The sequence below is a fragment of the Hemicordylus capensis genome, chromosome 6 (genome assembly GCF_027244095.1).
Source record: "Hemicordylus capensis ecotype Gifberg chromosome 6, rHemCap1.1.pri, whole genome shotgun sequence".
NCBI classification, from domain to species: Eukaryota; Metazoa; Chordata; class Lepidosauria; order Squamata; family Cordylidae; genus Hemicordylus; species Hemicordylus capensis.
In genome coordinates this window covers 33,586,697-33,613,767 of record NC_069662.1, presented here as the reverse complement: position 1 = coordinate 33,613,767, position 27,071 = coordinate 33,586,697, and the positions used below count along the sequence as shown (strand labels likewise).

Genomic DNA, 27,071 nt, shown 5'->3' with positions numbered 1-27,071 from the left:
GCCTCTCAGCTGATCGGCGGGTGGGCGGGGCTTCCACGGAGGTCTGGTGTAGGCCGAAGTGAAGCCTGAACTCCAGTAGGGCCCAAGCCAGCCAGGAAGGAGGAGGCAGCCAGAGAGGCCTCCACTGTTCTCTGCAGCAGAAGACCCACTGCTGCCAGGTAGAGTGTGAACTCCTTTTTGTGGTTACCTTCCCCGCCCCCGGATATATAGGCATCTGCTTGCCATAGGGCTTTGATATGGGGGGGAGGGACTGAGAAGTCTCTGAATATTTATTTTTAAACAGCTTGGAAAATTTGCTGGCTTAAAAAAAACTGTCTAAAAAGTCCTATAAGTGGCTTGTTTCATGGCAGAAAATTACAAAAACTTCTGGAAGAAACAGTATTATATTTCATTCATTCATTCATTCATTCATTCATTCATTCATTTATAAATGCACTTATGTTCAAGTTGTTTTGCAACCCAGAAGGTCTGAGTGAGAACTGTGAAGCATGTGTGGTGCTTTTATTTTATTTTTCTTGTGTGTGAACTGCTCCCCAATAACTTGCAGGGACTTCAGGGTAAATCTGGCCAACATGTGAATGCAGCACCTCCATTCCAGAGGAGATGTGTCTTAAAGGGCTTTAAAAGCCTCCTGTGAAAAACCTCCTGCAATCAAACTTGACTGAATTTGTTCAGAATTCTGGGAAAACAAACATAGGTTCACCCTGCATGGTTGAAAGTCTCCTTTGCTAATCTGCAGCGAGGGGCCCATTTTAATAATTCATCTTTCTAGTGTGTTCTAGGCATTAAAAGTAAAACAAATGTATAGTACTCAATGTATATCACTATATATTGTGACGTGTGTGTGTGTGTGTATTCAGTGAAATGTATTTCCAGGCAGCATACTTATTTTGGAATATCAGACTTAAATCCTTGGGGGCCTGGGGTGTGCGGAGGCCCTGGACTTTGAGTGGGGGGGCCCCATTTTAAAATCTTGTCTCTGGGCCCACTCCAACCTTGCTACGCCCCTGGCCTGACCCCAAGTCGCCATCAGATGAAATGGTGGCAGCTGGAGGTGGACCTCTCCAAATGATTGATTGACTGATATATTATATCCCACTTTTGTTCTGAAATGCCCAGAGTCAGATTCACCCAGTGAGTTTCATGGCTGAATGGCGATCTGAACTTGGGTCTTCCCAGTCCTAGTCCAACACTCTACACCAGGGATTCTCAACGTTGGGTCCCCAGATGTTACTGGACTTCAACTCCCATAATCCCTGACCAAAGGCCATTGGGGCTGGGGATAATGGGAGATAAAGTCCAATAACATCTGGGGACCCAACTTTGAGAATCCCTGCTCTACACCATTCTGGTGTGAGGTGTATAGACCAGGCCTCCGCCCTGGACTTGGCATGTTGGCCCGCCTTGGAGGACTGGTCTGTCTGGTAGACCAGTCATCTGATATGGGCCAATGTGCTAAGTCCAGAGGGAAAGTATTGGTAGACCTGGAAAAATGGCACTTGAAACACTCAAAACGATTCGAGTGTTTCATCAATGCAGCAGGATTGGCTGCTGTTTCGACGAAACATTTCAAGCATTTTGAGTTGCGTTTTGAGATCGAAACAAAATGCAAAATCCATTTCATGCACACCTATAATTCTTAGTGGTTAGCCTGTACTGATCTCTAGTTGATTATTTCACTCCATATTGTTACTTGCTCTGGATCTTTGGAATAGGATGGATGATAAAGCAAATAACACATCTAAGACATAGTTGTAGATTATTTTGCCACATTTCGCTTAATAAGTCCCCCCCCCCGAATGTGCCCTCAGATTAGATTGTGAGCCCTTTGGGGACAGGGACCCTTTAGATTGTAAGCCCTTTGGGGACAGGGATCCATCTTATCTTATTTATTTATTATTTCTCTATATAAACCACCCTGAGCCATTTTTGGATGGGTGGTAGAGAAAACAAATGAATGAATGAATGAATGTGGTGACAGGTGGTATTTTATTATCAAGCTTTCCACCTAATTAGGTTAATACTAGTTTTCACCAATTGCCTCCATCATCCAGCCATTATTTCTTAAAGTACCTGATTTTCAGCCAGCTGTCTGCTCCTCTCTTTGGCCACCTACCCTGAATTTCAGGGCAAGTTAATTATGACAAAATGAGTTGTAAAAGATCTTTGTTCAATTGGTGTCAGAAGGAGTAGCTTTTAAATTTCACACATCATCATCATTGCCATAATAATCACCAGCATATTTATATGGCCTTAAAAAAATAGTATTCCAGTCAAACGGTGGAAGAAACAGAAGTTTGTGCACTTGCCGCTAAGCCACAGGGCAAGCTTGGGTGCAAGCTTAGAGCACATGGGGTTCTGTGGGGTAAAGTGCATGACTGGAGTACTTCTGTTTTCCCATGCACAGCAAGGCACACGATAATCTTCCTGCCTCTTTCTGAATGCAGAGGTTACTAATGAAATTGGAGTGAAAGGCTCAGTGAGAGAGTGTCTGTTTGCCCTGGTTTGCATCTGAATGGGAGATTACATGTGAGCACTGTAAGATATTCCCCTTATGGGATGTGGCATCTGCATTTTTGCATGTAGAAGGTTCCAAGGTCCCTCCCTGGCATCTCCAGATAGGGCTGAGAGAGACTCCTGCTTGCAACCTTGGAGAAGCTGCTGCCAGTCAGACAATACTGAGCTAGATGGACCTGACTCATAGAAGACAGCTTCCTATGTTCCTAAGCTCCCTCACTTGGGTGATCTGATGTTGTTTTCTTTCACTTTATTGTCCCTGGAGTCAGAAGTTTAGCTGCTGTTCTTAAGCTTTGGAACCAGGCATGCTGGTAGAGTTTTGCTGTTGCAACATACCTATTAGAGACGGCACGTCAAAAGAGACTGTGACCCTCCTTTGGGAATGCAGAAAGGCAATGAGTCAAACGGAGCAATCATTGGGATGAGATATATAATATATACATGAACTGAAGCCAACAACAAAGCTCTTTTTAATGCCTTCCTTGTTTTTGTTTTATATTTTAAAAAGGAAACAGGAATGGGGTCTGCATCCTAAACAGAGCCATAGCACAAGACATAGAATTGGAACTCAGCACTGTGGTCATTTTTCAAAAATATGCCAAGATGTTTAAAAAGGACGGAACAGTGGGCAACATCTTGACTTGCATCCCGACTGATGCTGCACCATGCAAGGTAATTGCACTAGCTAGCTTGCACAACGTGTGGCGCACCTCTTGCTGTGAAACTTCTTCCTCAGTCTATATATATTGCAGGGAATGATGCAAAGCTATCCGCTATCTCCGTTTCACAAGCAGACCGAGAGCAGGAGTGACTGAGGAACTTTCAGCATCCACTCACCTACATGATCTTCTTGCATGGAGGTATCTTTCTTAGTTGCTGTAGTGCAGAGTTAGTCTGCGGGTCAGCCACTGTCTTTGAAATTTGCCACTGAATTGTTGATATCTATCTTGGCTTATCTTCAATCCCACACATGTTAAAATCAGTTTTAGGATGGAGAAAGAGGAAGGATGAAGCCACACAGAATTAGGGCCAGTGGACTAAAGGATGGACTAAAGTGTTGGAGTGGCGACTTTGAGAATCCCTACTCGGCCACAACACTTATTGGGTGTCTTTGGGTTAGTCACTACTCGAGCTCTCAGAGTAATCTGCCAGACATGGTGGGGCACTTCCAGAAATTCTCCTTGCAGTGTCATGTGGTTAGAGTGCTGGACTAGGACCGGGGAGACCCGAGTTCAAATCCCCATTCAGCCATGATACTTGCTGGGTGACTCTGGGCCAGTCACTTCTCTCTCAGCATAACCTACTTCACAGGGTTGTTGTGAGGAGAAACTTAAGTATGTAATACACCACTATGGGCTCCTTGGAGGAAGAGCGGGACAGAAAAATGTAAAAAATAAATAATTAAATAGCCTATCTAAAATGTTGGAAGAATAGCACTAATAGCAATCCACATCAGTGTTCCCTGTAACAGAGATTCCCAAATGTTGTTGACTACAACTCCCATCATCATGCCCAGCTGCAGTGATCTTTGGCTGGGGATTATGGGAGTTGTAGCTCATGGATCTGGGAATCCTTGTTACAGGGAGCACTGGTCCAATATATGTGAGTGTGATTGTGTTGGAGTAGTGCTGTTTTCAAGAAAGCCAGAAAAACATTTCTCCTCCTCCTCCTCTTCCTCCTCCTCCTCCTTTTGCATTTTTTAAAAAAAGAATAATGAACGTGAGGAAAAGGACCGTGTCCTAAACAGAGGCACAATCCAAGAAGTAAATTTGGAATTCCAGCTCTGTGGTCGCTTCTTAATATGCAGAGATGTTTCAAAAAGACAGGGCAATGGGGAACACATTGGCTGACATCCAGAGTCATGCTGCACCAGCACAAACATGACACACTCACTAGTTCTGCTAAGTTGGGAGCTTGTGGAACAGGGTGCACTTGCACAAACCATGGTATGCCTCCTGCCATGAAACCTCTGCCTCAGTCCACATATGCTGCAGGGAAGGATGCAAAGCAAACAGCTCTCATTATTGTGCAAGGCTTATGCAAGTGGACCAAGAGCAGAAGATACTGAGCAGCTGTGAGCATAGGAATCTGCCTTATACTGAGTCAGACCATTGGTTCATCTAGCTCAGTATTGTCTACACTAATGGATAGTGGCTCTCCAAGCTTAGAGGCAGAGGTCTCTCCCAGCCCTACCTGGAGAAGCCAGGGAGTGAACCTGGGACCTTCTACAGTACATGTAAGCATGCAGACATTCTCCCACTGAGCTATGGCTCCATCCCTGAATATTTTACACTCCTTACATGTCAACTCTGATCCAAATGCAAACCAAGGCAGACCCCGCTTTGTAAAGGGGACAATTCATGCTCACTACCGCAAGACCAGCTCTCTCTTCTCTAAAGTTAATTTTGCCCATACAGACTGCACAGCTACATGATCTTCTTGAATAGGTGCATCTTTGTGGCATTGGTACAGCTTTAGTTCGCATGTCAGACACTGTCTTTGAAAGTGGGGTTTAAAGGAACTGTTGATGAATACCTTGACTCTTATCTTCACTCCTCCTTCATGTCCACACACATTAAAATCATGAGAGGTGAAGGACAATGGGTGGAGCAGCAGAGGACTCAAGCTAGTGGGATGTTGGGGCTATAGGAATTTTTGGGAACACACCTATTCATTCATTCATTCATTCATTCATTCATTCATTCAGTTTATATACTGCCTGACTCCAAAGGCTAGGCATTTAGTTAATAATGTTTTAAAGTTTCATTGATGGTTATTTTAATTTGTTTAAGATGCCTGTAGGCTTTAATTGTTGGGTTTTAATTGTAATTGTAAACTGCCCAGAACTTTTATATGGGATGGTATATACATAGGAACATAGGAAGCTGCCATATACTGAGTCAGACCATTGGTCCATCTAGCTCAGTATTGTCTTCACAGACTGGCAGTGGCGTCTCTAAGGTTGCAGGCAGGAATCTCTCTCAGCCCTATCTTGGAGATGCCAGGGAGGAAACTTGGAACCTTCTGCTCGTCCCAGAGCAGCCCCATCCCTTAAGGGGAATATCTTCCAGTGCTCACACATCAAGTCTCCCATTCATATGCAACCAGGGCAGACCCTGCTTAGGTAAGGGGACAAATCATGCTTGCTACCACAAGACCAGCTCTCCTCTCTATGATTATGATACATAAATAATCATATGATACATAAATAAAGAACGTATTTAACTGGGGAGATCTGAGTTCAAATAAGACCTACCGTTTACTGGGAGATCTTGGGCTGCTTACTAACTCTCAACATAAACTGCCAGACATGAGGTATTTTCAGATACGCTGCTTGTACTGTCACGTTGATAGAACTATTGAAAGGGCCTCTAGCATACCTAAAAAGATGCAATGGTAACACCAGCTGTCCATATGTATACTTACTGCATAATTGTATCACTATTCTTTTAAAAGATGGGGGGGGACTTTGTTCATCAATGAGACTATTGAGACACAGGGAAAGTAAAGGTTGATAATGGATGGAGAATGATGCCAATGGATGGGTGATGGTGCCGTGAATCCGAATGAGAGTACCATCACAAGTGTGATGATGTGCTCCTTAGTAGGCATGGAGACTCCCCAGTCCCAGTCCCCACCTTTTTAAGCAGCGTGGGCAGGGTGCAAAGTACTGTGGAAGCAGCGAGTGTGCCTCTGCCTTGAATCACTGGCTCACTGCACAGAATGTAAGCCCTCATCTGGAAGTGTCCATGGCTGTTGACAGGGTAAAGGCAATTTTCATGTATGCTGCCCTAAGCTCCTTGGAGGAAAGTTGGGATCATCATAAAAAGCATAAACGTGTATTGACATTTTCTTTGGTTGCTGAACTGAGCTGGCAGTTTTATAAAAGAATGAGAATTAGGTATCCACTGTAAGGTGTAAAAGGGAGGGAATGCTTTTTCCATTGGCAAGTTTCCACCTTCATGAATAAATCAGATCATAGGGAATCCACAAGGAGAAGGCCATGGAGTAATTTGACTACCCCCCCCCCTTAATATTACTTATTTGTGTGGTCTAGATTCTGATAATGTGAAAAGACTTAAAGTGGATTTCTAATAGAGACCTTCATGTATAATAATATGAAAAACAGAACTTTTAAATGCAAATGATAGTCTCTATTAATCAATCAATCTTTATTGATATGGTCACAGACCAGCATACAGTACAAGTCAAACAAAGAGAACTAGTGGATAAGCATAATAGAATTATAAATATACTTATACTGTACAAAGTGAAATTCATACCCCTTTCACTAGTGAAATCCGCCTAATGGTGCAGTGGAAAATGACTTGCCTAGCAGGCATGAGGTTGCCAGTTCAAATCCCCGCTGGTATGTATATCGGGCAGCAGCGATATAGGAAGATGCTGAAAGGCATCATCTCACACTGCATGGGAGGAGGCAATCGTAAACCCCTCCTGTATTCTACCAAAGACAACCATTGGGCTCTGTGGTCGCCAGGAGTCGACACCACCTCGAGGGCACACTTTACCTTTTTCACTACTGAGCCCACTATGTGGAACCTAGCATTTGTTGCCTGATTTTACTTGCAATCAAACAAAACTTAACAATATTTAGGGATATCTCATATTTCTGGTCAGACAGTAAGAAACTATTATAAAATGAATTTGTATGGCCTGGAAATTTAGTTAAAAGCAAATAAATGTAATGATAATGTATCATTACACAATCATAGTCACAATCATAGCTGCAAATACAAATATATCATAGGATAATAGGCTCTATTTCCCATGATACATTTGCATTTGCAGCTATAATTGTGGTGTTATAAATAGGAAGAGAGGAAGGAAACTAAATAACAATTCTATGGTAAATTTTGAATGACATTCTATGCAGAGTAACATGGGTATCTAAAAGAAAACCCATGATGTTGCACATGAGTGCTCTTGCACAAATATATAAAACTGTGCAATCACACTATTGCTACATGTTGCTACAGCCAATATTTCCAATGGTCATAGCACCATGAAAGTGCAATTGCACAATTTTATGTATTAGCGCAACGGTGCTCTTGCCCAACACCACATGTGTTTAGATGCCTGCAGCAGCATGGGTGGTTGAGAATCATTTGTGTTAATTTGGGCAGAATATTAGGCAGTATCTTTTGAAAACATATTGGTCAGGATCCAGAGAATGGATCCTGAGTTCAAGAGGAAAGAAGGCTGAGTCATAGACACCTTTATGTCCATCACTTGATGACTCATAGCAGAATATGTAAGCTGCATTTGTTTGAGAATAATGCTCAGCTGGTGATAATTTATCTACAATCTGAACAGTCTTGCTACAGCTGCATCGTTTCTTGGCCTCTTAATGTCCATTTCTCCTTCCCAAAATGGAAATGACTTACTTAAATCCCTCAGAATACCGCAATTATAAAAGAGTATATGGCCCCAGAAAACCGGACTATGTCCTCCTCCATTTGCCTTTCTCTCCTTTAGTGTCTGCAATATAACTATAACTAACTGAGCTATGATCATAATTTTTACCTTTCTAATGCAGAGTTGATGTTGGTTTGATCTTTGCAGGTTTGAGGAAGCACCATGGCAGAAGCGGAATATGAAAATCAAACAGCTCTTACAGACTTCCTTCTGTTGGGCTTTGGTGATCTTGGAGAGTGGCAGTTTTTCCTCTTCCTGCTCTTCTTGGTGATCTACATTGTGACCATGCTTGGAAACATTCTCATCATTGTGCTGGTTGTAGTTGATCACCACCTTCACACCCCAATGTACTTCTTCCTCGGGAACTTGTCCTGCTTGGAGACTTGCTACAGCTCCAGCATCCTTCCCATGATGTTGGCTAATCTTTTCAATGGGGGCCAAAAACCCATTTCTATAACAGGCTGCATGATACAATATTACTTTTTTGGATTTTTGGCGGCTTCTGAATGTTATATCCTAGCTGCAATGTCCTACGATAGATATGTGGCGATATGTCAGCCATTGCTGTACACAACACTTATGAATGGCAAAGTCTGCAGCCAGCTAATTGCTGGATCTTGGATAAGTGGTTCATTGGCTATTAACATTACTATATATCTAATGTATCAGTTGAGGTTTTGTGGCCCTGGTGAAATCAACCACTTCTTCTGTGATTTCAATCCAATCTTAAAGCTGTCATGCAGTGACACACATGTGACTGAACTGATAACCACATTCCTAGCTGCTGCATGTTCCTTGCCTCCCTTCCTGTTGACCCTGACATCTTATGTTTATATCATATCTACCATTGTGAGAATCCCATCCATCACTGGGAGACAAAAGGCCTTCTCCACCTGCTCTTCTCACCTCATTGTGGTCTCCCTTTTCTATGGCACAATCATGATTGTCTACCTGTTGCCCAAAACAGAGGCACTGCGAGACCTCAACAAAATCTTCTCTCTCTTCTATACAGTCCTGACACCATTGTTCAATCCCCTTATTTATAGCTTGAGAAACAGGGAGGTCAAGGAGGCCTTCAGGAAGGCTGTGGCTAATTTATGTATATTTCAAAGAATGCAAGACCATAATTTAATATGCTTGTTTATTTAGATGCTGGTTTCTGTCTTAGTCATTTAAGGATGACATTTTCTTTTGAAAAACCTATCTAAACTGTAGTTATTCCCCAAAGGCATTGATTTTAGCTTTTATTCTTGTGTAAATCAGCTTTCTCTCTTTTCCAATATCTTGTATTTTGCTTTTTAAATTATTTGTATAAACTCGATATCAGATGGATGTAGGGGAACCGGTTTAGGTGAATCGGGTCTAGATCGATTCAGCCACCAAACTGGGCCAGACTGGTTTGGTGGATACACGTTAAAGGGGAATCCAGCTTGGATTTCCCTTTACAGGTAAAGCAGCCAGGATGGTGGTAATGGAGCAGTGGCAGTTCCTCCAACCCCCTCCCCCACTGGCCTCCTTAAGAACTGGCCATGCTGGGTTAGCCGCAGCCCAGTAAAGGAGGGGAAGCACTCTTGGGGCCAGCCAGTGAGGGAGAGCAGTGGCGAGTGGCAGCAAGGGGCAGCACCATCAGCTGTGCCTGCTGGGTAAGGATCTTGCCACTCCTGCCCAGCCGCCCCTTACTGTCCGGAACCCATTTGCAGTTTGATCACAGACTGAACTGCCCCTGGTTTGAGGCAAATGGGTTTGGGACAAACCATTCGTGCATACCCCTAGGTGGATACTTCTGTCCTGTCCTGATTGCCCACGAGGCAAGGCAAGGTCTAATCAAAGGACCTCAGAATACTCTCAGGGAGCTTTGATCGATACTCAGAATACTCTCAGGGAGTAGTCAGAGGTTGACTGAACTCTTTCATACTTCTGAGCTCAGGCTAACCCTCTGGAGCTCTGCCTGAAGGGCAGAACCCTTAATGGGGCAGCCTTCTGGAGCTGGCATTTCTTCTCATCTCTAACTGATCTTGCCTAGCTTGTTGTTTATGCTACCACTGGAGCTTACAATGGTGAGTTGGGGGAGTGGCTTTCCAGGGGGGCGGGTCAGGATCTGGGGTGCCATTTAAGGGATGTCAGACTCTGACAGTACTGATTTGTCAGGCTCCAGTTCCAGGCCTCCTTCAGGTTCTGGACCAGTGTCAAGTGCGGCTGAGTCTAGAGCTGGTCATGCCTTCTCATGGTCAGACTCAGAGTTGTTACTCTGTGTAGGGATCCTGCCAGTCTGGGCCATGAGAGTTTTTAATGGTCCAGACTGTTCTGGACCAAACTTTCACTGTTCCCAACTTGCTGGCGCCTGTCTGTCCATCTCCACAGCACCACACTTGTCCATGGACAAATCTATTCCAAGTTTATCTGCTCTAGTCACGCATTCCACAGAAGAGTCCTTTCCTTGGAGCTTCCTTAAGGAGCCACGTGGCAGAGAAGAAATCTGAATTCCAGTCTCTGTGGAATTCAATGTTCACATCATGTTTCTTGGATTAAGTATCCTTCAGGAATAGTGCTTCCCAGAAGCCCCACAGCAGCTTGGAATGTATCCCTCCACGCAGTAGCGGCCAGTGAGGCCTGCTCTAGGAGGGATAAACCTTTTTCTTTTAAAGTGAACTTACTGGCTGCCAGCACCTGGTATCCTAAGGGAATCATCAGTGACCAACCCAACATTTCAGAGGGCAGCATTTCACCCCTGCCTCTCAGTCAGCCTCTGCACACACAGGGTGACCATGTGAGGGGTCAGCACAGCATTGGAGGGGTGATTTGACCCTCAAATGGCCTTCCCCAGAGTGCTGGGTTGTCTGCCACCAGTTCCTTTAGGATGCTGGTGGTGGGAAAGTTTGCCTTTTTAAAAAATGATACCCTACTGCCCTCACTGCCCCTCCTGGGAAAGGCCTCATTGACCATGACTGCCTACACCACAGAGAATCTTCTGGAAATAAGTGAAGTGATGAGGTACATCTGGAGTTGGTTCTGTGAAGACAGGCTGCTTCAGTGTACACAACATATTCACAACATGACTCCCTTCCCTAAGGTGCTGTGGACTGAAAAAGGGATGGGGAAATTGTGTGCATTGGCTTTTTACAATTTTAAATCCCATTGATTTCAAAGGATGAGAGATAAGAGGCCCTTCTACTGAAATCAATGCAACTAAAAAGTAGCCATGTGGCTAGTTTTGTTGGTTTCAGGAACACCTGCTACTAAGAGGTACATCATAGTCAAAATTAAGCACTTTTGCAGCCATTTCATTTCAGTGCAAGCAAGGTAAACAAGTGCTTTATTTTCTCATTGAAATCAAAGGGACTTTAGAACGGGTCACTTTGACTACATAAAGGTAAAGTGTGCCGTTGAGTTGGTTTCAACTCCTGGTGACCACAGACCCCTGTGGTTGTCTTTGGTAGAATATGGGGGGGGGTTGGGGTTGGGGTTACACCATTGCCTCCTCCTGCACAGTATGAGATGATGCCTTTCAGCATCTTCCTATATCGCTGCTGCCCGATATAGGTGTACCAGTGGGGATTCGACCCAGAAACCTCTTGCTTGATAGTCAAGCATTTCCCCACTGAGCCATTAGGTGGCTTGACTACATCATACCCAATTATAATTAAATACTGTTGGTATACAATAAATTACAGTAAACATAAATAATCACTGCTTTGATTTCTCCCCCTTCCCTTTGAATTACAACAGTCAGAGGCAGCTCAAAGCATTGCAGCATCTGAGGTGATATGCAAAATGTTGCCTTGCCCCATTATTCTGTAGGGGCCAGCCTCCTTTCAAAACCAGCTCTTGAAAGCTTTGAAAGTGGTCCAGGGGGCAGGGAGGAGGGAAGGTTGCTAGCAGCCTCCTCTTCTCTCCTTGGGCTTCTCCTCACAAAAGCTCATGACAAAAGAGGATATAATGGGTTAAAATAACTGATAAGTCTCCTGTGCACAAATATCTCAGGAGCTTCTGTCTTCCTACAGGATAGAAAAAGGAGGAGTTCTATATTCCGATAAGTACTGAAATAAAGATGATTAATTATATTCTGGATACAATACAGTGGGATGGCTTGTTCAGATTGATTACCGGCAACTATTGGTATCAGTCTGATACTGGGTTTTTTGGACACTGGAGAGGAATATAACAAAAGAACTTGTTGATCCAAGCTCTAAACTCAGTCATTGTTAGTGGCAGAAGTAACAGCACAGCTTATACAATCTCATTTAAAGGTAAATTAACTTTTTTCATCCTTTTTATTTTTACAGAAGGGGAAAACTATGCTCCAAGTTATCCCACCAAAAGGTTTTTGAGTTGAAACACATATTGCATTTTTTACAGTACAGTCAGATATTCTAACAGCATTTCTGGGAAGGAATGTGACAACTGCTCAGTTGTGTTCATGTTGTGTGTGTGTGGTGGGGGGGCAAAGTGTTGAGGAATACAGTATGCATGTAAATAAAAATTACATTAGTTTACAGTTAATTATTGCAAAATTATAGAAATAGAGTATTTGATAAAATTACAGTCCAGAAAAACTGCAGAAAAAGTCATACTTTATCCAATACACAAATTAAAAACCAACCACCACCTGTAACAGCAATGACATAGGGTTGTGAACCCTCTAGGATTGACCTAAGTCTCCAGGAATGAACATCAATCTCCAGGTGAATGTTGAAAGCAACCATGGAAATTTTAGTGGCTTGATAATGTGAAACATTTCGGAGGAAATATTGGGAGAAAGTATTCAAGGAATAATTCAGTCAACTTCAGAGTTGGCAGCTGAACCATGAAAAAAGTGGATTCAGATATTTACAGTCCTGGTTCACACAATTGTTCAAATCTAGGTTTAACGTGGGTTGCTGGCATTAATGTGGCTGTGTGAACCCATGCCAAGGAGAGAATCTCAGGTTCATCTCGGGCCATAAACCAACCTTGGTGTGGGTTCACACAATCATGCTAATGTTGGTAACTTGCATTAAATTTTGTTTTGAATGACTGTGTGAACCAGGCCACTTTCTAGCCAAGAGTACACCAAAATATTCAAGTGCTGGCAGCTGAACATTAGTGGAGACTAAAGTTGTTCCATATGCCCTTATGCTCCTATAGGCTGTAAAGCATCCAAAGATCTGCTCTGTCAGACCTTCAGCACTCAGATAAGCACAAACTGACATATTGTAAGTGCTATGGATGTCTTTGTCATATGAAGAAGTTTTTTTTTTAAATATTCAAGAGGGATTCTATGCCTAAATTCTGTATATTATGAATTACCTTTTTTCAGCCCTGTCCTCCTTGTAAGGAGCCCAGACCAATGAACACTGCACTGTAATCACTCATCACACCTAACTTGTGAAGTAGGTTAGGCTGGATGTGAATGGCCCAAAGTAATCAATTCAGCTTTACAACTCAGTGAGGATTTGGACCAGTGTCTTCCTATCCTTAACCTAGTACTCTAACCTGTACTTGACATTGGCTCTGGTTTTTTACTTTTGGGCAAAGTGATATGTAAGCATATTTGTAGGTGTAGCATTGCAGGGAAATGCTTGACGAACAAGCAGAAGGTTGCCTGTTCGAATCCCCACTGGTACTATATTGGGCAGCAGCGATATAGGAAGATGCTGAAAGGCATTATCTCATACTGCGTGGGAGGAGGCAATGGTAAATCCCTCCTGTATTCTACCAAAGAAAACCACAGGGCTCTGTGGGCGCCAGGAGGCAAAATCGACTTGATGGCACACTTTACCTTTACCTTTAGCATTCTTGGAAAACTTGAAAATGTGAGACAGAAAGAAATGGAACTTTTATGATTCCTTTCCAAACCAAGACCCTATTCAAGCTCCAAAAGCCAGCTTTGTATTGCATGATCTATTCAGGGATTCAACTTCAAAGAGAGATTGGACTGAAACAAGTTGCCAAGAAAGGAAGAAAGGAAAAGGAAAAGCAGTGGCAGCCATGCATCCCTGAACCCCTGTGAGGATGGAGTGAACTCCATGGTGGACAAGCCAGGAGACAGAGATGCAGCCAGAAAGGGGTGTTAAGAGTGCACACGAGCCTCACCTGTGGTTTATTTTCCTCCACCCCCACCCTACCTGTACTGGCTGCCACTGAGAAATAGGCAAGCCAATGTACAGAGAATTGCGTGCATATTTCAAAAACAAGAAGGAAACTTTTGGCAACTGAAAGACTAACATATTTATTGTGGCATAAGCTTAGCTTTCATGGGCTGGAGCCTGGTTGGCAAATATGTCTACATTGATACAGAGAAGACACATGTAAACAGTGGAATCACAAGGATAAGAAATGCAGTGAAATACAGTAGCTCTCTGACATCTCTATGCAAAGTTCAGAGGTATAGAAGGTGCCAGTTATTATAGCAACAGTAATTTGTAATGTCTTCCTAGCATTGCTGTGCTAACTTAACACACATACTGAGAGATACATCTCTGGTTTGGTCATAAACCAAACGTTTTGGTTTACAACTTGAATAGAATCAAATCTGCTGTTATAGTCTACTTAAGCAATTTTTCATGCTTTGAAAGCATTCTGTTGTGGTTGTGGTTGTTGTTGTTGAACAATGGTGACTCTGCTGAAAGTCAGATATTGACTATGGTAAGATATTGTACATGGTAAGATACCACCCTGAGCCATTTTTGGAGGGGCGGTATAGAAATCTAAATAAATAAATAAATAAATAAATAAATAAATAAATATTCCCCTTAGGAGATGGGAGAGACAGTAAGGAACAGACCCAGCCAGCTCACATGAGAGGAATTATCTCTGAGTCACCTCTCCCTGGTACCAGGTGAGCTGACTGGGTTTATTGTTTAATTAAACAGGGGATCTCCTGTAGATTGTCTTGCTGCCACCAAGCATTCCTTTATTAACAGAGATTACTGTGGATTGGAATCGGAACACTAACAATTCCAGTATTCGCTCTTCACTTTGCTAGCAGGCAAATATTAAAAAATGTGGTTCCACTTATATATGTTTAAGTGAGAAGTAGCAAGCTTCACAGTCCTTTTGAGTCATGTGCGCTGGAGACTTCCCCTCCCCTTCTCCCAGAGTCAGTCAAACACTCTGAGAGGGCTTGTAAAACTGAGAAAAAAATGTATTAATTTTCTACAAAAAAAACCCCTAGGCCATTTTAGGCTTCAGCATATCGGTTGCAAGTAGAATTAGTTTAGTGGTTATAAGAGCTTTTCAAAATGCCCAGATGTTCTCAGGCAGCACTTAAAGTAATCAGTTACTAGGTTAGGGTTGAAGGTAGTTAGTTACCAGAAGCGGGTATACAAAACAACACACACAAAGGAAAATAACTTCTAATGCAAGTCTTTCTAAAACACTTTCTCCTAAGCTAAACTTCCAAAGCCAAATGCCTTGGCTTCCTTCCCTTGGTCTTAGGACTCAGGTGAGACCAACTCCCTGCAATCCCTGACCCCCAGGGACTTGCAAAACTCACCCTGCGAGGACTTGGCAAGACCTTCTTCCCAGAAGCCTCCTCAGGAGCCCTTTAGTCCTGGTTAGTCCATGACCCAACTGGTTAACCGAATGGGTCATGACCTAGAGTCTCTACTCTGTCAATCAAGGTCAACTGCTTTTTCCAGTTAACTCTATCAGTGCTGGCTGGCTGCCTACTACAGGGACCATAGCTCAGTAGAAGAGCAGAAGGTCCCAGGTTCACTCTCTGTCATGTCCAGGTAGGGCTTGGAGAGACTCCTGCCTGAAACCTTGGAGAGCTGCTGCCAGTTGCTGTAGACAGTACTGAGCTAGATGGCCCAATGGTTTGACTTGGTATAAGGCAACCTCGTATGTAAACTGCAGAATTCTGAATTGCTCTTTTCCCCCCCAGGTTTATTTTTAACCCAATACTTTACTGTTTTCTTTTTCTAGTGTTCTGGATCTTGCCTACATGCCCCGCTGGCAAGCACAACATGAAGCAAATCAAACCATGATAAATGAATTCATTCTCCTGGGTTTTAGGGCTGGTCAGGATGGGCATATTCCTCTTTTTTTGCTGTTGTTGGTTATTTACATTGTGACCATAAGTGGGAACCTCCTGCTCATTCTTCTCGTTGTGTCTGATCAGCACCTTCATACACCCATGTACTACTTCCTGGGGAATCTGTCCTGCTTGGAGACCTTCTACAGCTCAGCCATCCTGCCCAGAATGCTCTATAGTCTCTTGACAGGAGACAGATCTATTTCATTCCTAGGCTGCATTGCACAGTTTTATATCTTTGGCATACTGGTTACTACTGAGTGTTTTCTCCTTGCTGCAATGTCCTTTGATCGCTATTTAGCCATATGCAAGCCATTGCATTATGTTTCCCACATGAATGACAAATTATGTGTCCAATTGACTCTAGGCTCCTGGGTGGGTGGGTGTTTAGCTATCACCATAACAACGTCTTTAATGTCACAGCTAGTTTTTTGTGGCACAAAGGAGATTGATCACTTCTTTTGCGATTTTGCTCCAGTGATAAATCTGTCCTGCAGCAACACCCAAATAATAGAAGTCTTGAGTTTTGTACTGTCATCTGTGTGTGCCTTTCCACCTTTCATGCTGACCTTGGCATCCTATGTTTGCATTATCACCTCCATCCTGAAAATCCCATCCACCTCTAGAAAGCAGAAAGCTTTCTCTACCTGCTCCTCTCATCTTATTGTGGTGACAGTTTTTTATGGGACTCTGATTATTGTCTACGTCTTACCAAAGACAAGTACTCTGAGGGAGCTAAACAAAGTTTTTTCCCTCCTGTACACAATACTGACTCCCCTCATCAACCCAATCATATACAGCCTAAGAAACCAAGATGTTAAGGAGGCACTACAAAAAAGTGCCAGAAAACTTGCAGCTCCTGCAGGGATTTAGAATATGGGGGCATGAACAATTTAAAAAAGGCTTGCCCATGAAATGATTCATATACGGCAGTGTCATATGACCACCAGAAACTAAGTTGGTGGGAACTGCACCCCCAGTCTGAGCAACTACTTCCACCCATTTCCATGTCATCCAAACTCACCACCCTCCAGTTCCCAAGCCACACTTCCCTCTGGGAACCCAACATTCGCAAGCCAACTTCAAATGTATGTTAGAAATGACAGGTTCCTGGAGGCAAGTGCAGCTTGGAAACTGGAGGTTAGCATGTTCAGATGGAAATGGGCAGAAATAGCTGCTCATTCCAGAAGTGCATGCCCACCGGTAACTGAGATCTTCCACCAACTTACTTCCTGGTGGTCATATGAACCTGCCCATAGTGAAGCCCAGGTAATTAATAAACATGTTCCCTCTTTCTGCCCACAACCTCACTCCCACTGTTGGGTGGGTTTTGATTCTGATACCCAGGGGCGGATTAAGCTTTTTGCTGCCCATAAGCGATGAGAGATTTGCCACCCCAGCAAGGGTTCCCCTTTACAAGTAAAGGGCTTTGGTGGGGCGGGGGGTTAAATCTATTTTAAAAACATTTTCAGCCCATTTTGGGCCTTGTGTGTGTGCGCAGAGGCCCCAAATGGGCCGGAAATTGCTCCACCTATCATTTGGGAGGCAGGTGGGCCTGTGGGAGGAGTTCTCGCCTCCATCTTCACATACAAAGACAGTCTGATGATCTGTCATAATTTGGGAGGCAGGAGCTCTTGCCACCTTCACACAGAAGCGGTTTTCAGAGTTTTCAAGGTAGATTTAACTTTCCCCTGCCCCGCCCCCCACCACCAACAAGTGCAAGTGGCAGATTAACACATAGGCAAATTTGCCGCTTCTCAAAATTTAGCACTGTAGGCAAGTGCCTACTTTGCCTATGCATTACTCCACCGCTGCAGATACCATTAAACTTTCTGCAGGATGAAGAAATCTAATGCAAAGTCAGATACAGGCAGCTAAAGTCATTGGAAGTTACCCCTCAGGAATAATGGCTTTGATTTGTACTCCTCATTTCTTGCCTGGAATTCTTGGGGACCACAGACCTTAACTGAGGGAAGCACACTCTGGCCTTTGCCACTCAGTAGCCTGAAAATATTCACCAGCCATTTATGGCAGCTCACAAGGGCCTCTTGGTGTTACTGTATGCAAAAAGAAAGATAATGCTGAATACCTGAAATGCCATAGTATAAAACTGACTGTTGGGCTGTGTTTGGGTTGGTGATTCATTAACTTGTGTCAATATTACATATTTTCCGTATTCTTGTGCTAATAGGTGATTATTCTGACCAGTGGCGTAGGGACAAAGTTGTTTGGGGTCCCCCTATTTCTAAGCCCCGCCCTGCTACACTTCCCTCTCTATTTACCCATGGGGGCCGGCAGGCTTCTTGGTGGGCTGGAAGCTTTCTTCCCAGCCAGTGTGTGGGCCTCCTCATTCCCCAGCTGGCGTTCCGGCTTCTCTTGCACCTGTGGTGGGCAGGCGGGCTTCTCCCTGGCCAGCATGCAGATCTCCCCATTCCCAAGCTGGCGCATCAGCTCCTCTCACTCATGCGCAGTTTGCCGGCCAGGGAATGGGGAGGCCCAACACCAGCTGGGGGGGGGAAGCCCATGCCCAACATAGATGGAAAATGGTGGTGGATGGGGTGGTGGCCTGGGGGTGGGTGGTAGTGCAGGAGCAGGGCGGCAGGCCTTTGTGGGACCCTTGACCCTTTGGGTCCAAGGGCATTTGCACCCCCTCATCCAATGCCCATGATTCTGACCCTTAAAAGACTCAATGGTTTCTTTGTTAACACTTCTAGTATCTAATACCATATCTAGTAATTTCTTTATGTAACATTTCTGGTGTTCTTTACCATCTCACCATCACCTTGGAATAAGAGGTCTCCTTTTCAGAGGCCTAGCAGAACAAAAACGTGTTTCATTTTCTCTGCGAGGAAGCAAGTGTCAAGGTCAAATGGTCCTCCTGGGAGATCTGCTCACACTCTCGGGTCAACAACGGAAAAGGCCCTGCTCCTAGTGGATTCTGATTTTTTATCCACACATCATGTTACCATGACAAAGGCCTTATTAACAGCTCTTAAAACAATGGGGAAAAGCAGCCCCTTGACATCTTTAAAGGTCAAAACCACCATCTTGATTGTTGCCTAGAAACATAATGACTGACATGTCCGGCAGCATTATGCAGGTAGTTCCAGGTAGCCCTTGCTGCTGCGGGCAACTAAGAAATTGGGAGCACACACAGTTCCCAATCCCAGATAGAATACAGGTTTTGATTGTGTGAATTATGTCCATGAGAGTTTCCTTGTTCTCCATAGCATGTTGGAAAGAAGAAGCTGCTTGGAGCATGATGGTAATACATATGGTGGGGGTTTCTTTGGTGGGCCTGTGCATATTGGTGTTATTAAAATTTTTAAAAATAAAAGCAATTGCAAAAGGATGTTATTTTCGGGGCCAGGAGGCCTCTGACTTGAGTTCATAATATGGCCATGATTCTATACAGAAGTGCTTTACTCTAAAGGTGATTAGGAATTCCTATAGTATTTCCCACTGTACTAATCTATGCCCCATTTCCCCTGCGTTAATGCTCGAGTATCGCCGATCTTCTGTTCTACAGAGTCTGCACGATACCCACAAGAACCTAGTGGCCTTTATCGGCAGTAAGGTCTCAAGTAATGTAGGATCCTACTTTCGTCCCTGCGCGGACTTTATTCCCCCCCCCCGCCCCTGCGTGGACTGCGTACTTACCGAGATGTCTCTCTTGAATTCTCTCTCCCTCACCCTCCCCACTCCCTAACCCACTGTTCCCTGTTCCCAGATGTAGCGTGTTGTGGTAAACGGCATGTCCTGGTTTCCCAAGATCCCTCTCTGCTCAAACAGCAGAGGGCTGGCTGGGATATCGGGGTTCCCATGACAGGTTGGACAACCACCCAGGAGACTACATCCTAGTCATGGCACCAAATTGATGTGGATGGGGCTCTTTCCTAGGTCCGCTTAACCAATCAGTCAGACACAAGGATTGGGAATTATTAATTGAATCTTTATTGCTCTGCAGTCAGCAATAGGTAATCAATAGGCTCATGCTCTCAAACCAATTACAGTTTGGTTACAGGTGCATCTTACATTCATACAAAGAATCTAAATGGTGCTGACACCCAAGACACAGTATACATGCGAATGATTACTCCTTATTTGGTTAGATCTTGTTTTCTTGACTGTCAGCGAAAAACAGTGAGAACCTTGACTATGTTAACAAGTTTCATAGATACAATTTTGCTACAGTAAAGGCAGTGATGTAAATTATGTCCCTGAGCTGGGCTGGGGTTAGAAATGAGGTTTCTAAGCAAAATGGAGTTGCTTTGGTTTTCTAAACACACCACTACAACCCCTCTCCAGGAAGGATGGATGGATTCCATAGGCAATAGAAGCTATTTTTCCATTATAGATCAATTTGAGGTCAAAGTGCACCTTCTTTGTAGAAGGTCTGCACAACTTTAGCCCTCCAGCTGTTTTTGAATTACAACTCCCGTAATCCCCAATCACAGTGACCAATAGTCAGGGATTATGGACATTGTAGGCCAACATCTACAGAAGGGTTGAAGTTGTGCAGCCCTGGTGTAGAACATAGATGTGTGATTACCTCTCATAATTAATGACTAATCCTTAGGTTATTTAGACATTCTCAAAAAGCCATTTACATTTCCCCCCATGTGGCATGTTCCAATGATTCCTGAGGCTGAATTCTTTTTAAACATGCTATATATGACTGGAGCAGCCATAATGGCTCGGTCATCCAGGGCAGAGGCTATCATCCTAGAGCAGTTGTTGGGGGCGTTAGGCCTTCAGGAGAGCCCATTAATTATTTCTGATCTCCAAAGCCCCCATGGGAGCAGAACAACTCTCTCAGCCAAGAAAATCTTTCTGTCACCATTACTTCTCTCTCCCATTCTAGCATCTGAGCTCCTGCTCAAATCACACCAACCTCTTTTGCTTCAAATCCATAGCTTATGTTCCAGATTCAGCTTGTGAGAAATGTCCTGTAGGCAATTAGCCTCATTCAGGTTGTAAACAAGATCTAAGGAAGTTAAACAAGCAAAATAACAGTTCCCATTGGTATTTAAATTCCCAGTACCCTTGGGCTTTTTCAACTAGATGGTAGAGATACCCAGGGGACAGGAATTGCTTTGGGCTTAAGAGACAGGTTCAAACAAACAAACAAACAAAAAATGTGCTGTTAAGGAGCAGCAGAAAACTCCTCCCCCCCACTCCTTGATTGGCTACAGATGGACAGATTTACAGCAGAACCAAGCTTGAAAGGGGCAATAGCATGAGAGCACTACATAATAAAACTCAGTCCACAATTTTGCATTTGTACAGGCTGCGATTCAAAAAGCAGAGGCAGATACAGTGCCAGATTTAGGGACAAACTAAGAAAGCTACACCTTAGGGCCTTGCATTATGAGTGGCCTCTGAATACCAAAATTTACTAAATTTCAAGTTTCATATAATGTATTTTTTCATTTAAAGAGATTTTAAAATTCAAATAGGTTCATTGCAAAACAACTGTTTTTGATAGATTATTTGGTTTTTGTTGCCTCTTTCTCTAGTGTAAATAAAACATTATTATTTCTGTTTTCATTTCCCTTTTCATTGATATCTATATCTATATCATCTATATCTATCTGTAGCTAAATGTCTAAAAATGTTTAGACATTTTATACAATATTTACTTGAATCTAAGATGAGTTTCCCCCCCTAGTTATTGCCATTTAGACAGGGGCGTAGCAAGGTTGGAATGGGCCCAGAGATAAGATTTTAAAATGGGCCCCTCGCTGATATACACACACAAACACACTTCACAATATATAGTGCACTCACACTCACATCCCCATTACGAATACAGTGAATATCTAGTTCACATTGAATCTAGTTTTTTTACTCTCTGCTCCTGCCGATCTCCAAGAAACTCACATAATTCATAGAGGGTGCAACATGGGCAGGTGGGGAGTCATGTGATGTGCCTCTGGGGGGCCCCTCAAGGCAGTGGGGCCCCAAGACGACTGCCTCCCCTTGCCTAATGGTAGTTACGCCCCTGCATTTAGATATGGGGTGGGAGGCGGCTCTTTCTTTGGGGTAAATACAGTTATAGCCGTATAGAGATGCAAGTTTTGGGTGGTATAGAAATATTTTCTATAAATAAATACAATAAAATTTATCCTCTGCCTTTTAAGGCATTGTTTTACATTCAGAGTCACCTTCTAAACAATATATAGAGCCATGTCATAGCTCCTCCCAGAACCAGAGGAGAATAGAGGAGTTCACTGAGAGGTAGGCTTGCCACCCATCCTTTATTTCAAAGAACAGTTTTTTTATTTAGCATTAACATGTACCTGTTCTTTATCAACTTAATAAAGAATGCAGTAATTTTAAGCATTCTGAGGTAGGCCAGCCAGCCATTGACTGCAGTGAACACACAATTAAGAGGCTGGCTTCACATTGCAGGCCTCTAGAAAGCAGTCATCTTCAGCCCTGCCGGCTGGATAGCAGTTGGCACTCTGGGACTACAACTCCCATGATAAAGCTTGTTTTGGGACCCAAAAGTTCACCTTTGCCCCTGCAGGCAGATGGGAGGAGGTTGAGCCTTGTGGAGAAGAGAGCAGCCAGGCCTGAAGGCGTGGCCCATTCTACAAAAGTCCCTCCCTAGAGTTGAGCAGCCTGTCTGTCATCTTCCACCAAACTTCCAGCAAAAAAGGCAGGAGAATGCAAAAATATCACCAAGAATGGAGAAAGGAGTTCTGTTAGATATGTAAAGTGCGTGATAATGCTTTGAAAGCTCGTTGCATAGTCTCTTTAGTTTTGCACGGTGGAGTGTGTGAGGTGAAACAGCATGCAGTTGGAGAAGGTCACATTCATAACATTTGAATGAGAGGCCAAACTCAAGCCATACCCAAGATTCTATTTAATGAAAGTTCATCAGAAGCTAATAAAGTATATCTTTTTATCATCTCTTCCTGTTTTACCAGTTAAAAGAAAGTGAAAGAAATTTGAGGGTCTCTCTCTGGTGACCAAACTCCTCCCACTTTATATGATATATGTTAAGAACACTAGTATTTCTTCTGTGCTGCTAATATGTGTATATTGCTGAGCCTGGATGGTTGCAACAAGCTTCCTTGTTTTATTTATTCATTATGTCTGTCTTGTGGTATCTCATAATGGCTACATTAAGGTCATTCCCTTGCTCAGGAGATCCTCTGCCCACTGTACACTGGGGGGAAAGTTATCCCCCACCACAATTCTCTGAAGACAGGTTCAGACAAACACAGTCCTGCACACGTGATAACATCATAGCCGCGGCAAGAAGGCATCTGCCCTGATGTCACTGGTGGATGTGCCAATGTGCTTTTGATACATCCGTCAGTTGTATGAGAGGGATGCTAATTGGAATCACCCCTCTACATGTGTTTCAACAAAGCTTTGGAGTGCATGTAGAAGGGCGATTCACCTGAAACAGTCTCAAGAGTAGCTCCATGGCTGTAAACATTGCTGCACAACTTGCAGGCTCACTTGTCTTTGTTGCAGTCCTCCTCTAGCTTACTTCCCATAAATGTTCCATTAGTGGGTATGACTGGGACTCCTCCAGCTTGCTTCCCGAGGTAAAAATTCCCATTCAGTGGGTATGATCTTTTTGCATCACAGTACCACCATATTTTCACACTGTACTTCTTTGGTTTGCTTGGCATGCGTTGCCAGAAGGGACAGCACCTCAGAAGCCTAACAGCTGCTAATCAACTGTTAGGTCAGACCCAGGAATAGTACTGCTGTAGCTCTGAACAAAAAAGTTGAAGATACCACTAATGTTACCAGCTTGACAATCACTCTTCTCTACTGTCATGTGGCTTTGTCTTCAAACCTTAAATTACTTGTGATGTCCTCAAGAGAAACCATCCAAGCTGCATTGGGGCACAGAAGTAGGAAGGCCTCAGAGGTACTCCTGCCCACAGTCCCTGCAGCTCTTCATAATTAGCATGAAACACACCGAGGCAGGTCTCACGATCAGTGAGACCTGCCTCGAGAGTGTTAGCAGGGAGAGCGGGTTAGCCCACTCCCCCCACACACAAGCAGGCTGCAGCCCTGGGCAGCCGGATCGGCCGCCCACTCAACTGTCAGCTCCATCACAGAGTCGGTGTGGGCTGTGCGGCCCCCAGAAGTTCCAGCATGCTCTGCGCAAGGGCGTAGAGCATGCTAGAGAGACCCCCAAGCCGGGAGGCTGCTTTTTAGCCTCCCGGTCGGGGGTTTATTCATGAGTTGACGCGGCAGCACATGACCAAAAATCCCAGGTTAGCGGAGCGCTCGCTCCACTAACCTGGGCTAAGGGGAGGAGTAGTTAAGTGGGTCACCCGCTTTAGGTTCTCCCAATTTTCCCTGGTCGTGAGAATAACCTCACCAGCTAGGACTAGCGGGCCAAGATGTGCTTTCAGTTCTGCTAGATCAAGGTGTTTCCATTGGTACAAAGGAAGCTGCTGCCTAATGGAGTCAGACTGTGGCAGCATTGTGTACTCTGACTGGAGGGCCGCAGGTTGGGGAAGCCTGCTTTGGAGCTCCTATTCCCAAGCTACTTAGGGCTTTAAGTTAATGTACTGCATTTCAGCACACCACACACTGTAGAAATACAGTACCTATTTGCTAAATTGCTAAATCATTGCTAAAATGAAAGGAACCAATGATTGCAATAAGCTACAACGATCCATTTGTCAGCATCCTTCCAGAAAGCACCATTTTATAGCAAACTCTTCTCAGGGCTTTGTGAACTTCTTTGTTTCTCAAGCTGTAGATGAGGGGATTGACCAAGGGAGTTAAGATTGTGTAGAAGACCGAGAAGACTTTATTGAGATCTCGGAGAGTGGGGGTGTCTGGCAACATGTAGACAATTATTATAGTGCCATAAAAAATGCAAACCACAATGAGATGGGAGGAGCAGGTTGAGAAGGCCTTTTGCCTCCCAGTGGTGGATGGAAACTTCAGGATGGTGGTGATGATGCAAACATAAGATGTGAGAGTAAGTAGAAATGGGGCGATAGTGAACACAAAAATCAACAGAAAGGTAATGAGTTCAATCAGGCTATTGTCAGTGCATGACAGTTTTTTCATGGGGGAAAAGTCACAGAAGTAATGATCTATTATATTGGGGCCACAGAAGGACAATTGAGCCATCAGAAATACTGTGATGGAATTAGCCAGAAAAGAATTTATCCATGCCCCAGCCATTAGCTGAACACAGAGCTTTCCATGCATGATGGACGTGTAGTGTAAAGGTTTACATATCGCCAGATATCGATCATAAGACATTGTGGCCAGGAGATATGTCTCTATGCCAACACACGAACCAAACAGATAAAACTGGGACATGCATCCACTAAAAGAAATGGTTTTGTCTCCACTTAACAAATTGGTCAGCATTTGGGGCAAAATGACTGAGCTATAACAAGTCTCCAGGCAAGACAAATTTGCCAGGAAGAAGTACATGGGGGTGTGAAGGTGCTGATCAAACACCACTAAAAAAATGATGAGGAGGTTTCCAGTTGTGGTCACAATATAAATCCCTAGGAAGAACAAGAAAAGCAGGGGCTGCAGCTCAGGGAGATTTCCAAACCCCAAGAGGATGAATTCGGTGATGGCTGTTTGGTTTCCTTTCTCCATGTTCCACATTCGTTCGGTCTAGTAAAGGTCACATCAAGCCTTGAACAGAATAAGAGGGACAACCATTTGGATGTTAGTGGCACCAACCACAACTTATTCATTGAGGCTATTCACACGAGTGTGTAAAACCAGACTAAGGGAGCCCAGTCCAGTTCTGCATGCTCGTGTGAACCACTGGGATTGGGCTCGATCCTGATGGCCACACGGCGGCAAACCTGCCTGTGAAGCCTCTTGCTTCAATGAGGTTAAGGGAGCGAGCATTTCCTTAGCCTCATTTCTTCAAACGTCTGTCTCTGGTGGGCACACTCAGGGGTTCCCAGTAATGCACCACGCACTCGCATGGTGCATTATTGGGGCTTCAGTGTGTGGGGCGCCACACGGTGGCACTTCCCAGCACCTGACTGCCGGAGCTGCCGGTCATACCATGGGCATGCTGCAGTAGAGCTGCTGCTTTTCTGGGCAGGCGATCCGCCCACCCACGGACCAAAGGAAGATTGTCTGCCAGGAAGGTAAATAAAACCCTCCTTCCCCACAGATAGCTTGCTAGCTCTTCTCACTAATTGCAAGAAGAGATTCATTATGTTTCAGTTTCAAAGATAATTTTGTAGCTTGGCCTAAGGCTGAGATAGGTGACATGTAGCCAACACAGGAGATTTTGCTTAACAGATGTAGGCACAATCCAGCCTAAATTAGACATTACTAAATTCCATTGAAGGAATGGGGCTTAAATTAGTTATGCCAGTGTCTTCAGTGTGCATAGCATCCTCTTTTAATCCGGGATCTAAACTCCACCTCAAATGATCTGGGATTTACCTCTAATTTGTCTACTTGCAAAGGTTTGTGGCTGAAAATATGTTTCTGTTCTGACAGATAATGTCTATGAGAGTTCTGTGGGGGAAACAGAGAGGTCATCCACAAAATCAAAAACGGTGTTGTACCTGGGTTTGGGAGCTGTTTGTGCTCCCAGTTTTTGGTTGTGTGGAAGCAAGGTAAGAGGAAAACCTTGGTAGAAGTGATTGTATGGAAACAATGTAGGAGGAAAAGCTACCCAGGTTTTCCTCTTATCTTGCTTCCAAGCGGAAACTGGGAGCACACACAACTCCTAAACCCAGGTACAACACAGTTTTTGATTGTGTGAATGACCTCATAGTATTTTACTTTAACAGTTTTATTTCTCGCCCTTCCCCAAGGAACTGAGGTCACCCTGTAAGCATTTTTTATTTATTTTATCATTATATCATTCATGTATGATAGGGTTGGCTGAGGTGTAGTGAAAGATTCATGGTTACCCAGTGAGCTACTATTTGAACCTGGGTCTTCCCAAGTGCTCAAGTAGACCTGAAATAAAAGCTAATGAGGCTATTCACTTGACGGGGAAGAATTGGGCTAGAGGAGACTAGCCCGATTTTGCCCCATCGTGTGAACAACCGGGCTCAGCTGCGAGCCCGGTGATTCCTAGGCGGGTAACCCGCCTAAGTACCCCTGCCCTTAGCCC

General features: G+C 44.0%; 2 protein-coding genes across 2 annotated transcripts; one reads left to right on the top strand and one right to left on the bottom strand.

Annotated features, from left to right (window-relative positions):
- Positions 1-70: 70 nt before the first annotated feature.
- LOC128331296 (olfactory receptor 2AP1-like) lies at positions 71-16,840 on the top strand. The gene is made up of 4 exons (XM_053264647.1): positions 71-158; positions 3,026-3,189; positions 3,312-3,377; positions 15,859-16,840. Exons 2-4 carry the CDS (start codon positions 3,173-3,175, stop codon positions 16,838-16,840), a joined length of 1,065 nt encoding a protein of 354 aa, XP_053120622.1. The 5' UTR covers positions 71-158; positions 3,026-3,172.
- Positions 16,841-24,613: 7,773 nt separating this feature from the next.
- Positions 24,614-25,585, bottom strand: LOC128331295 (olfactory receptor 6B1-like). The gene has a single exon (XM_053264646.1). It carries the CDS (start codon positions 25,583-25,585, stop codon positions 24,614-24,616), a length of 972 nt encoding a protein of 323 aa, XP_053120621.1.
- Positions 25,586-27,071: the final 1,486 nt, after the last annotated feature.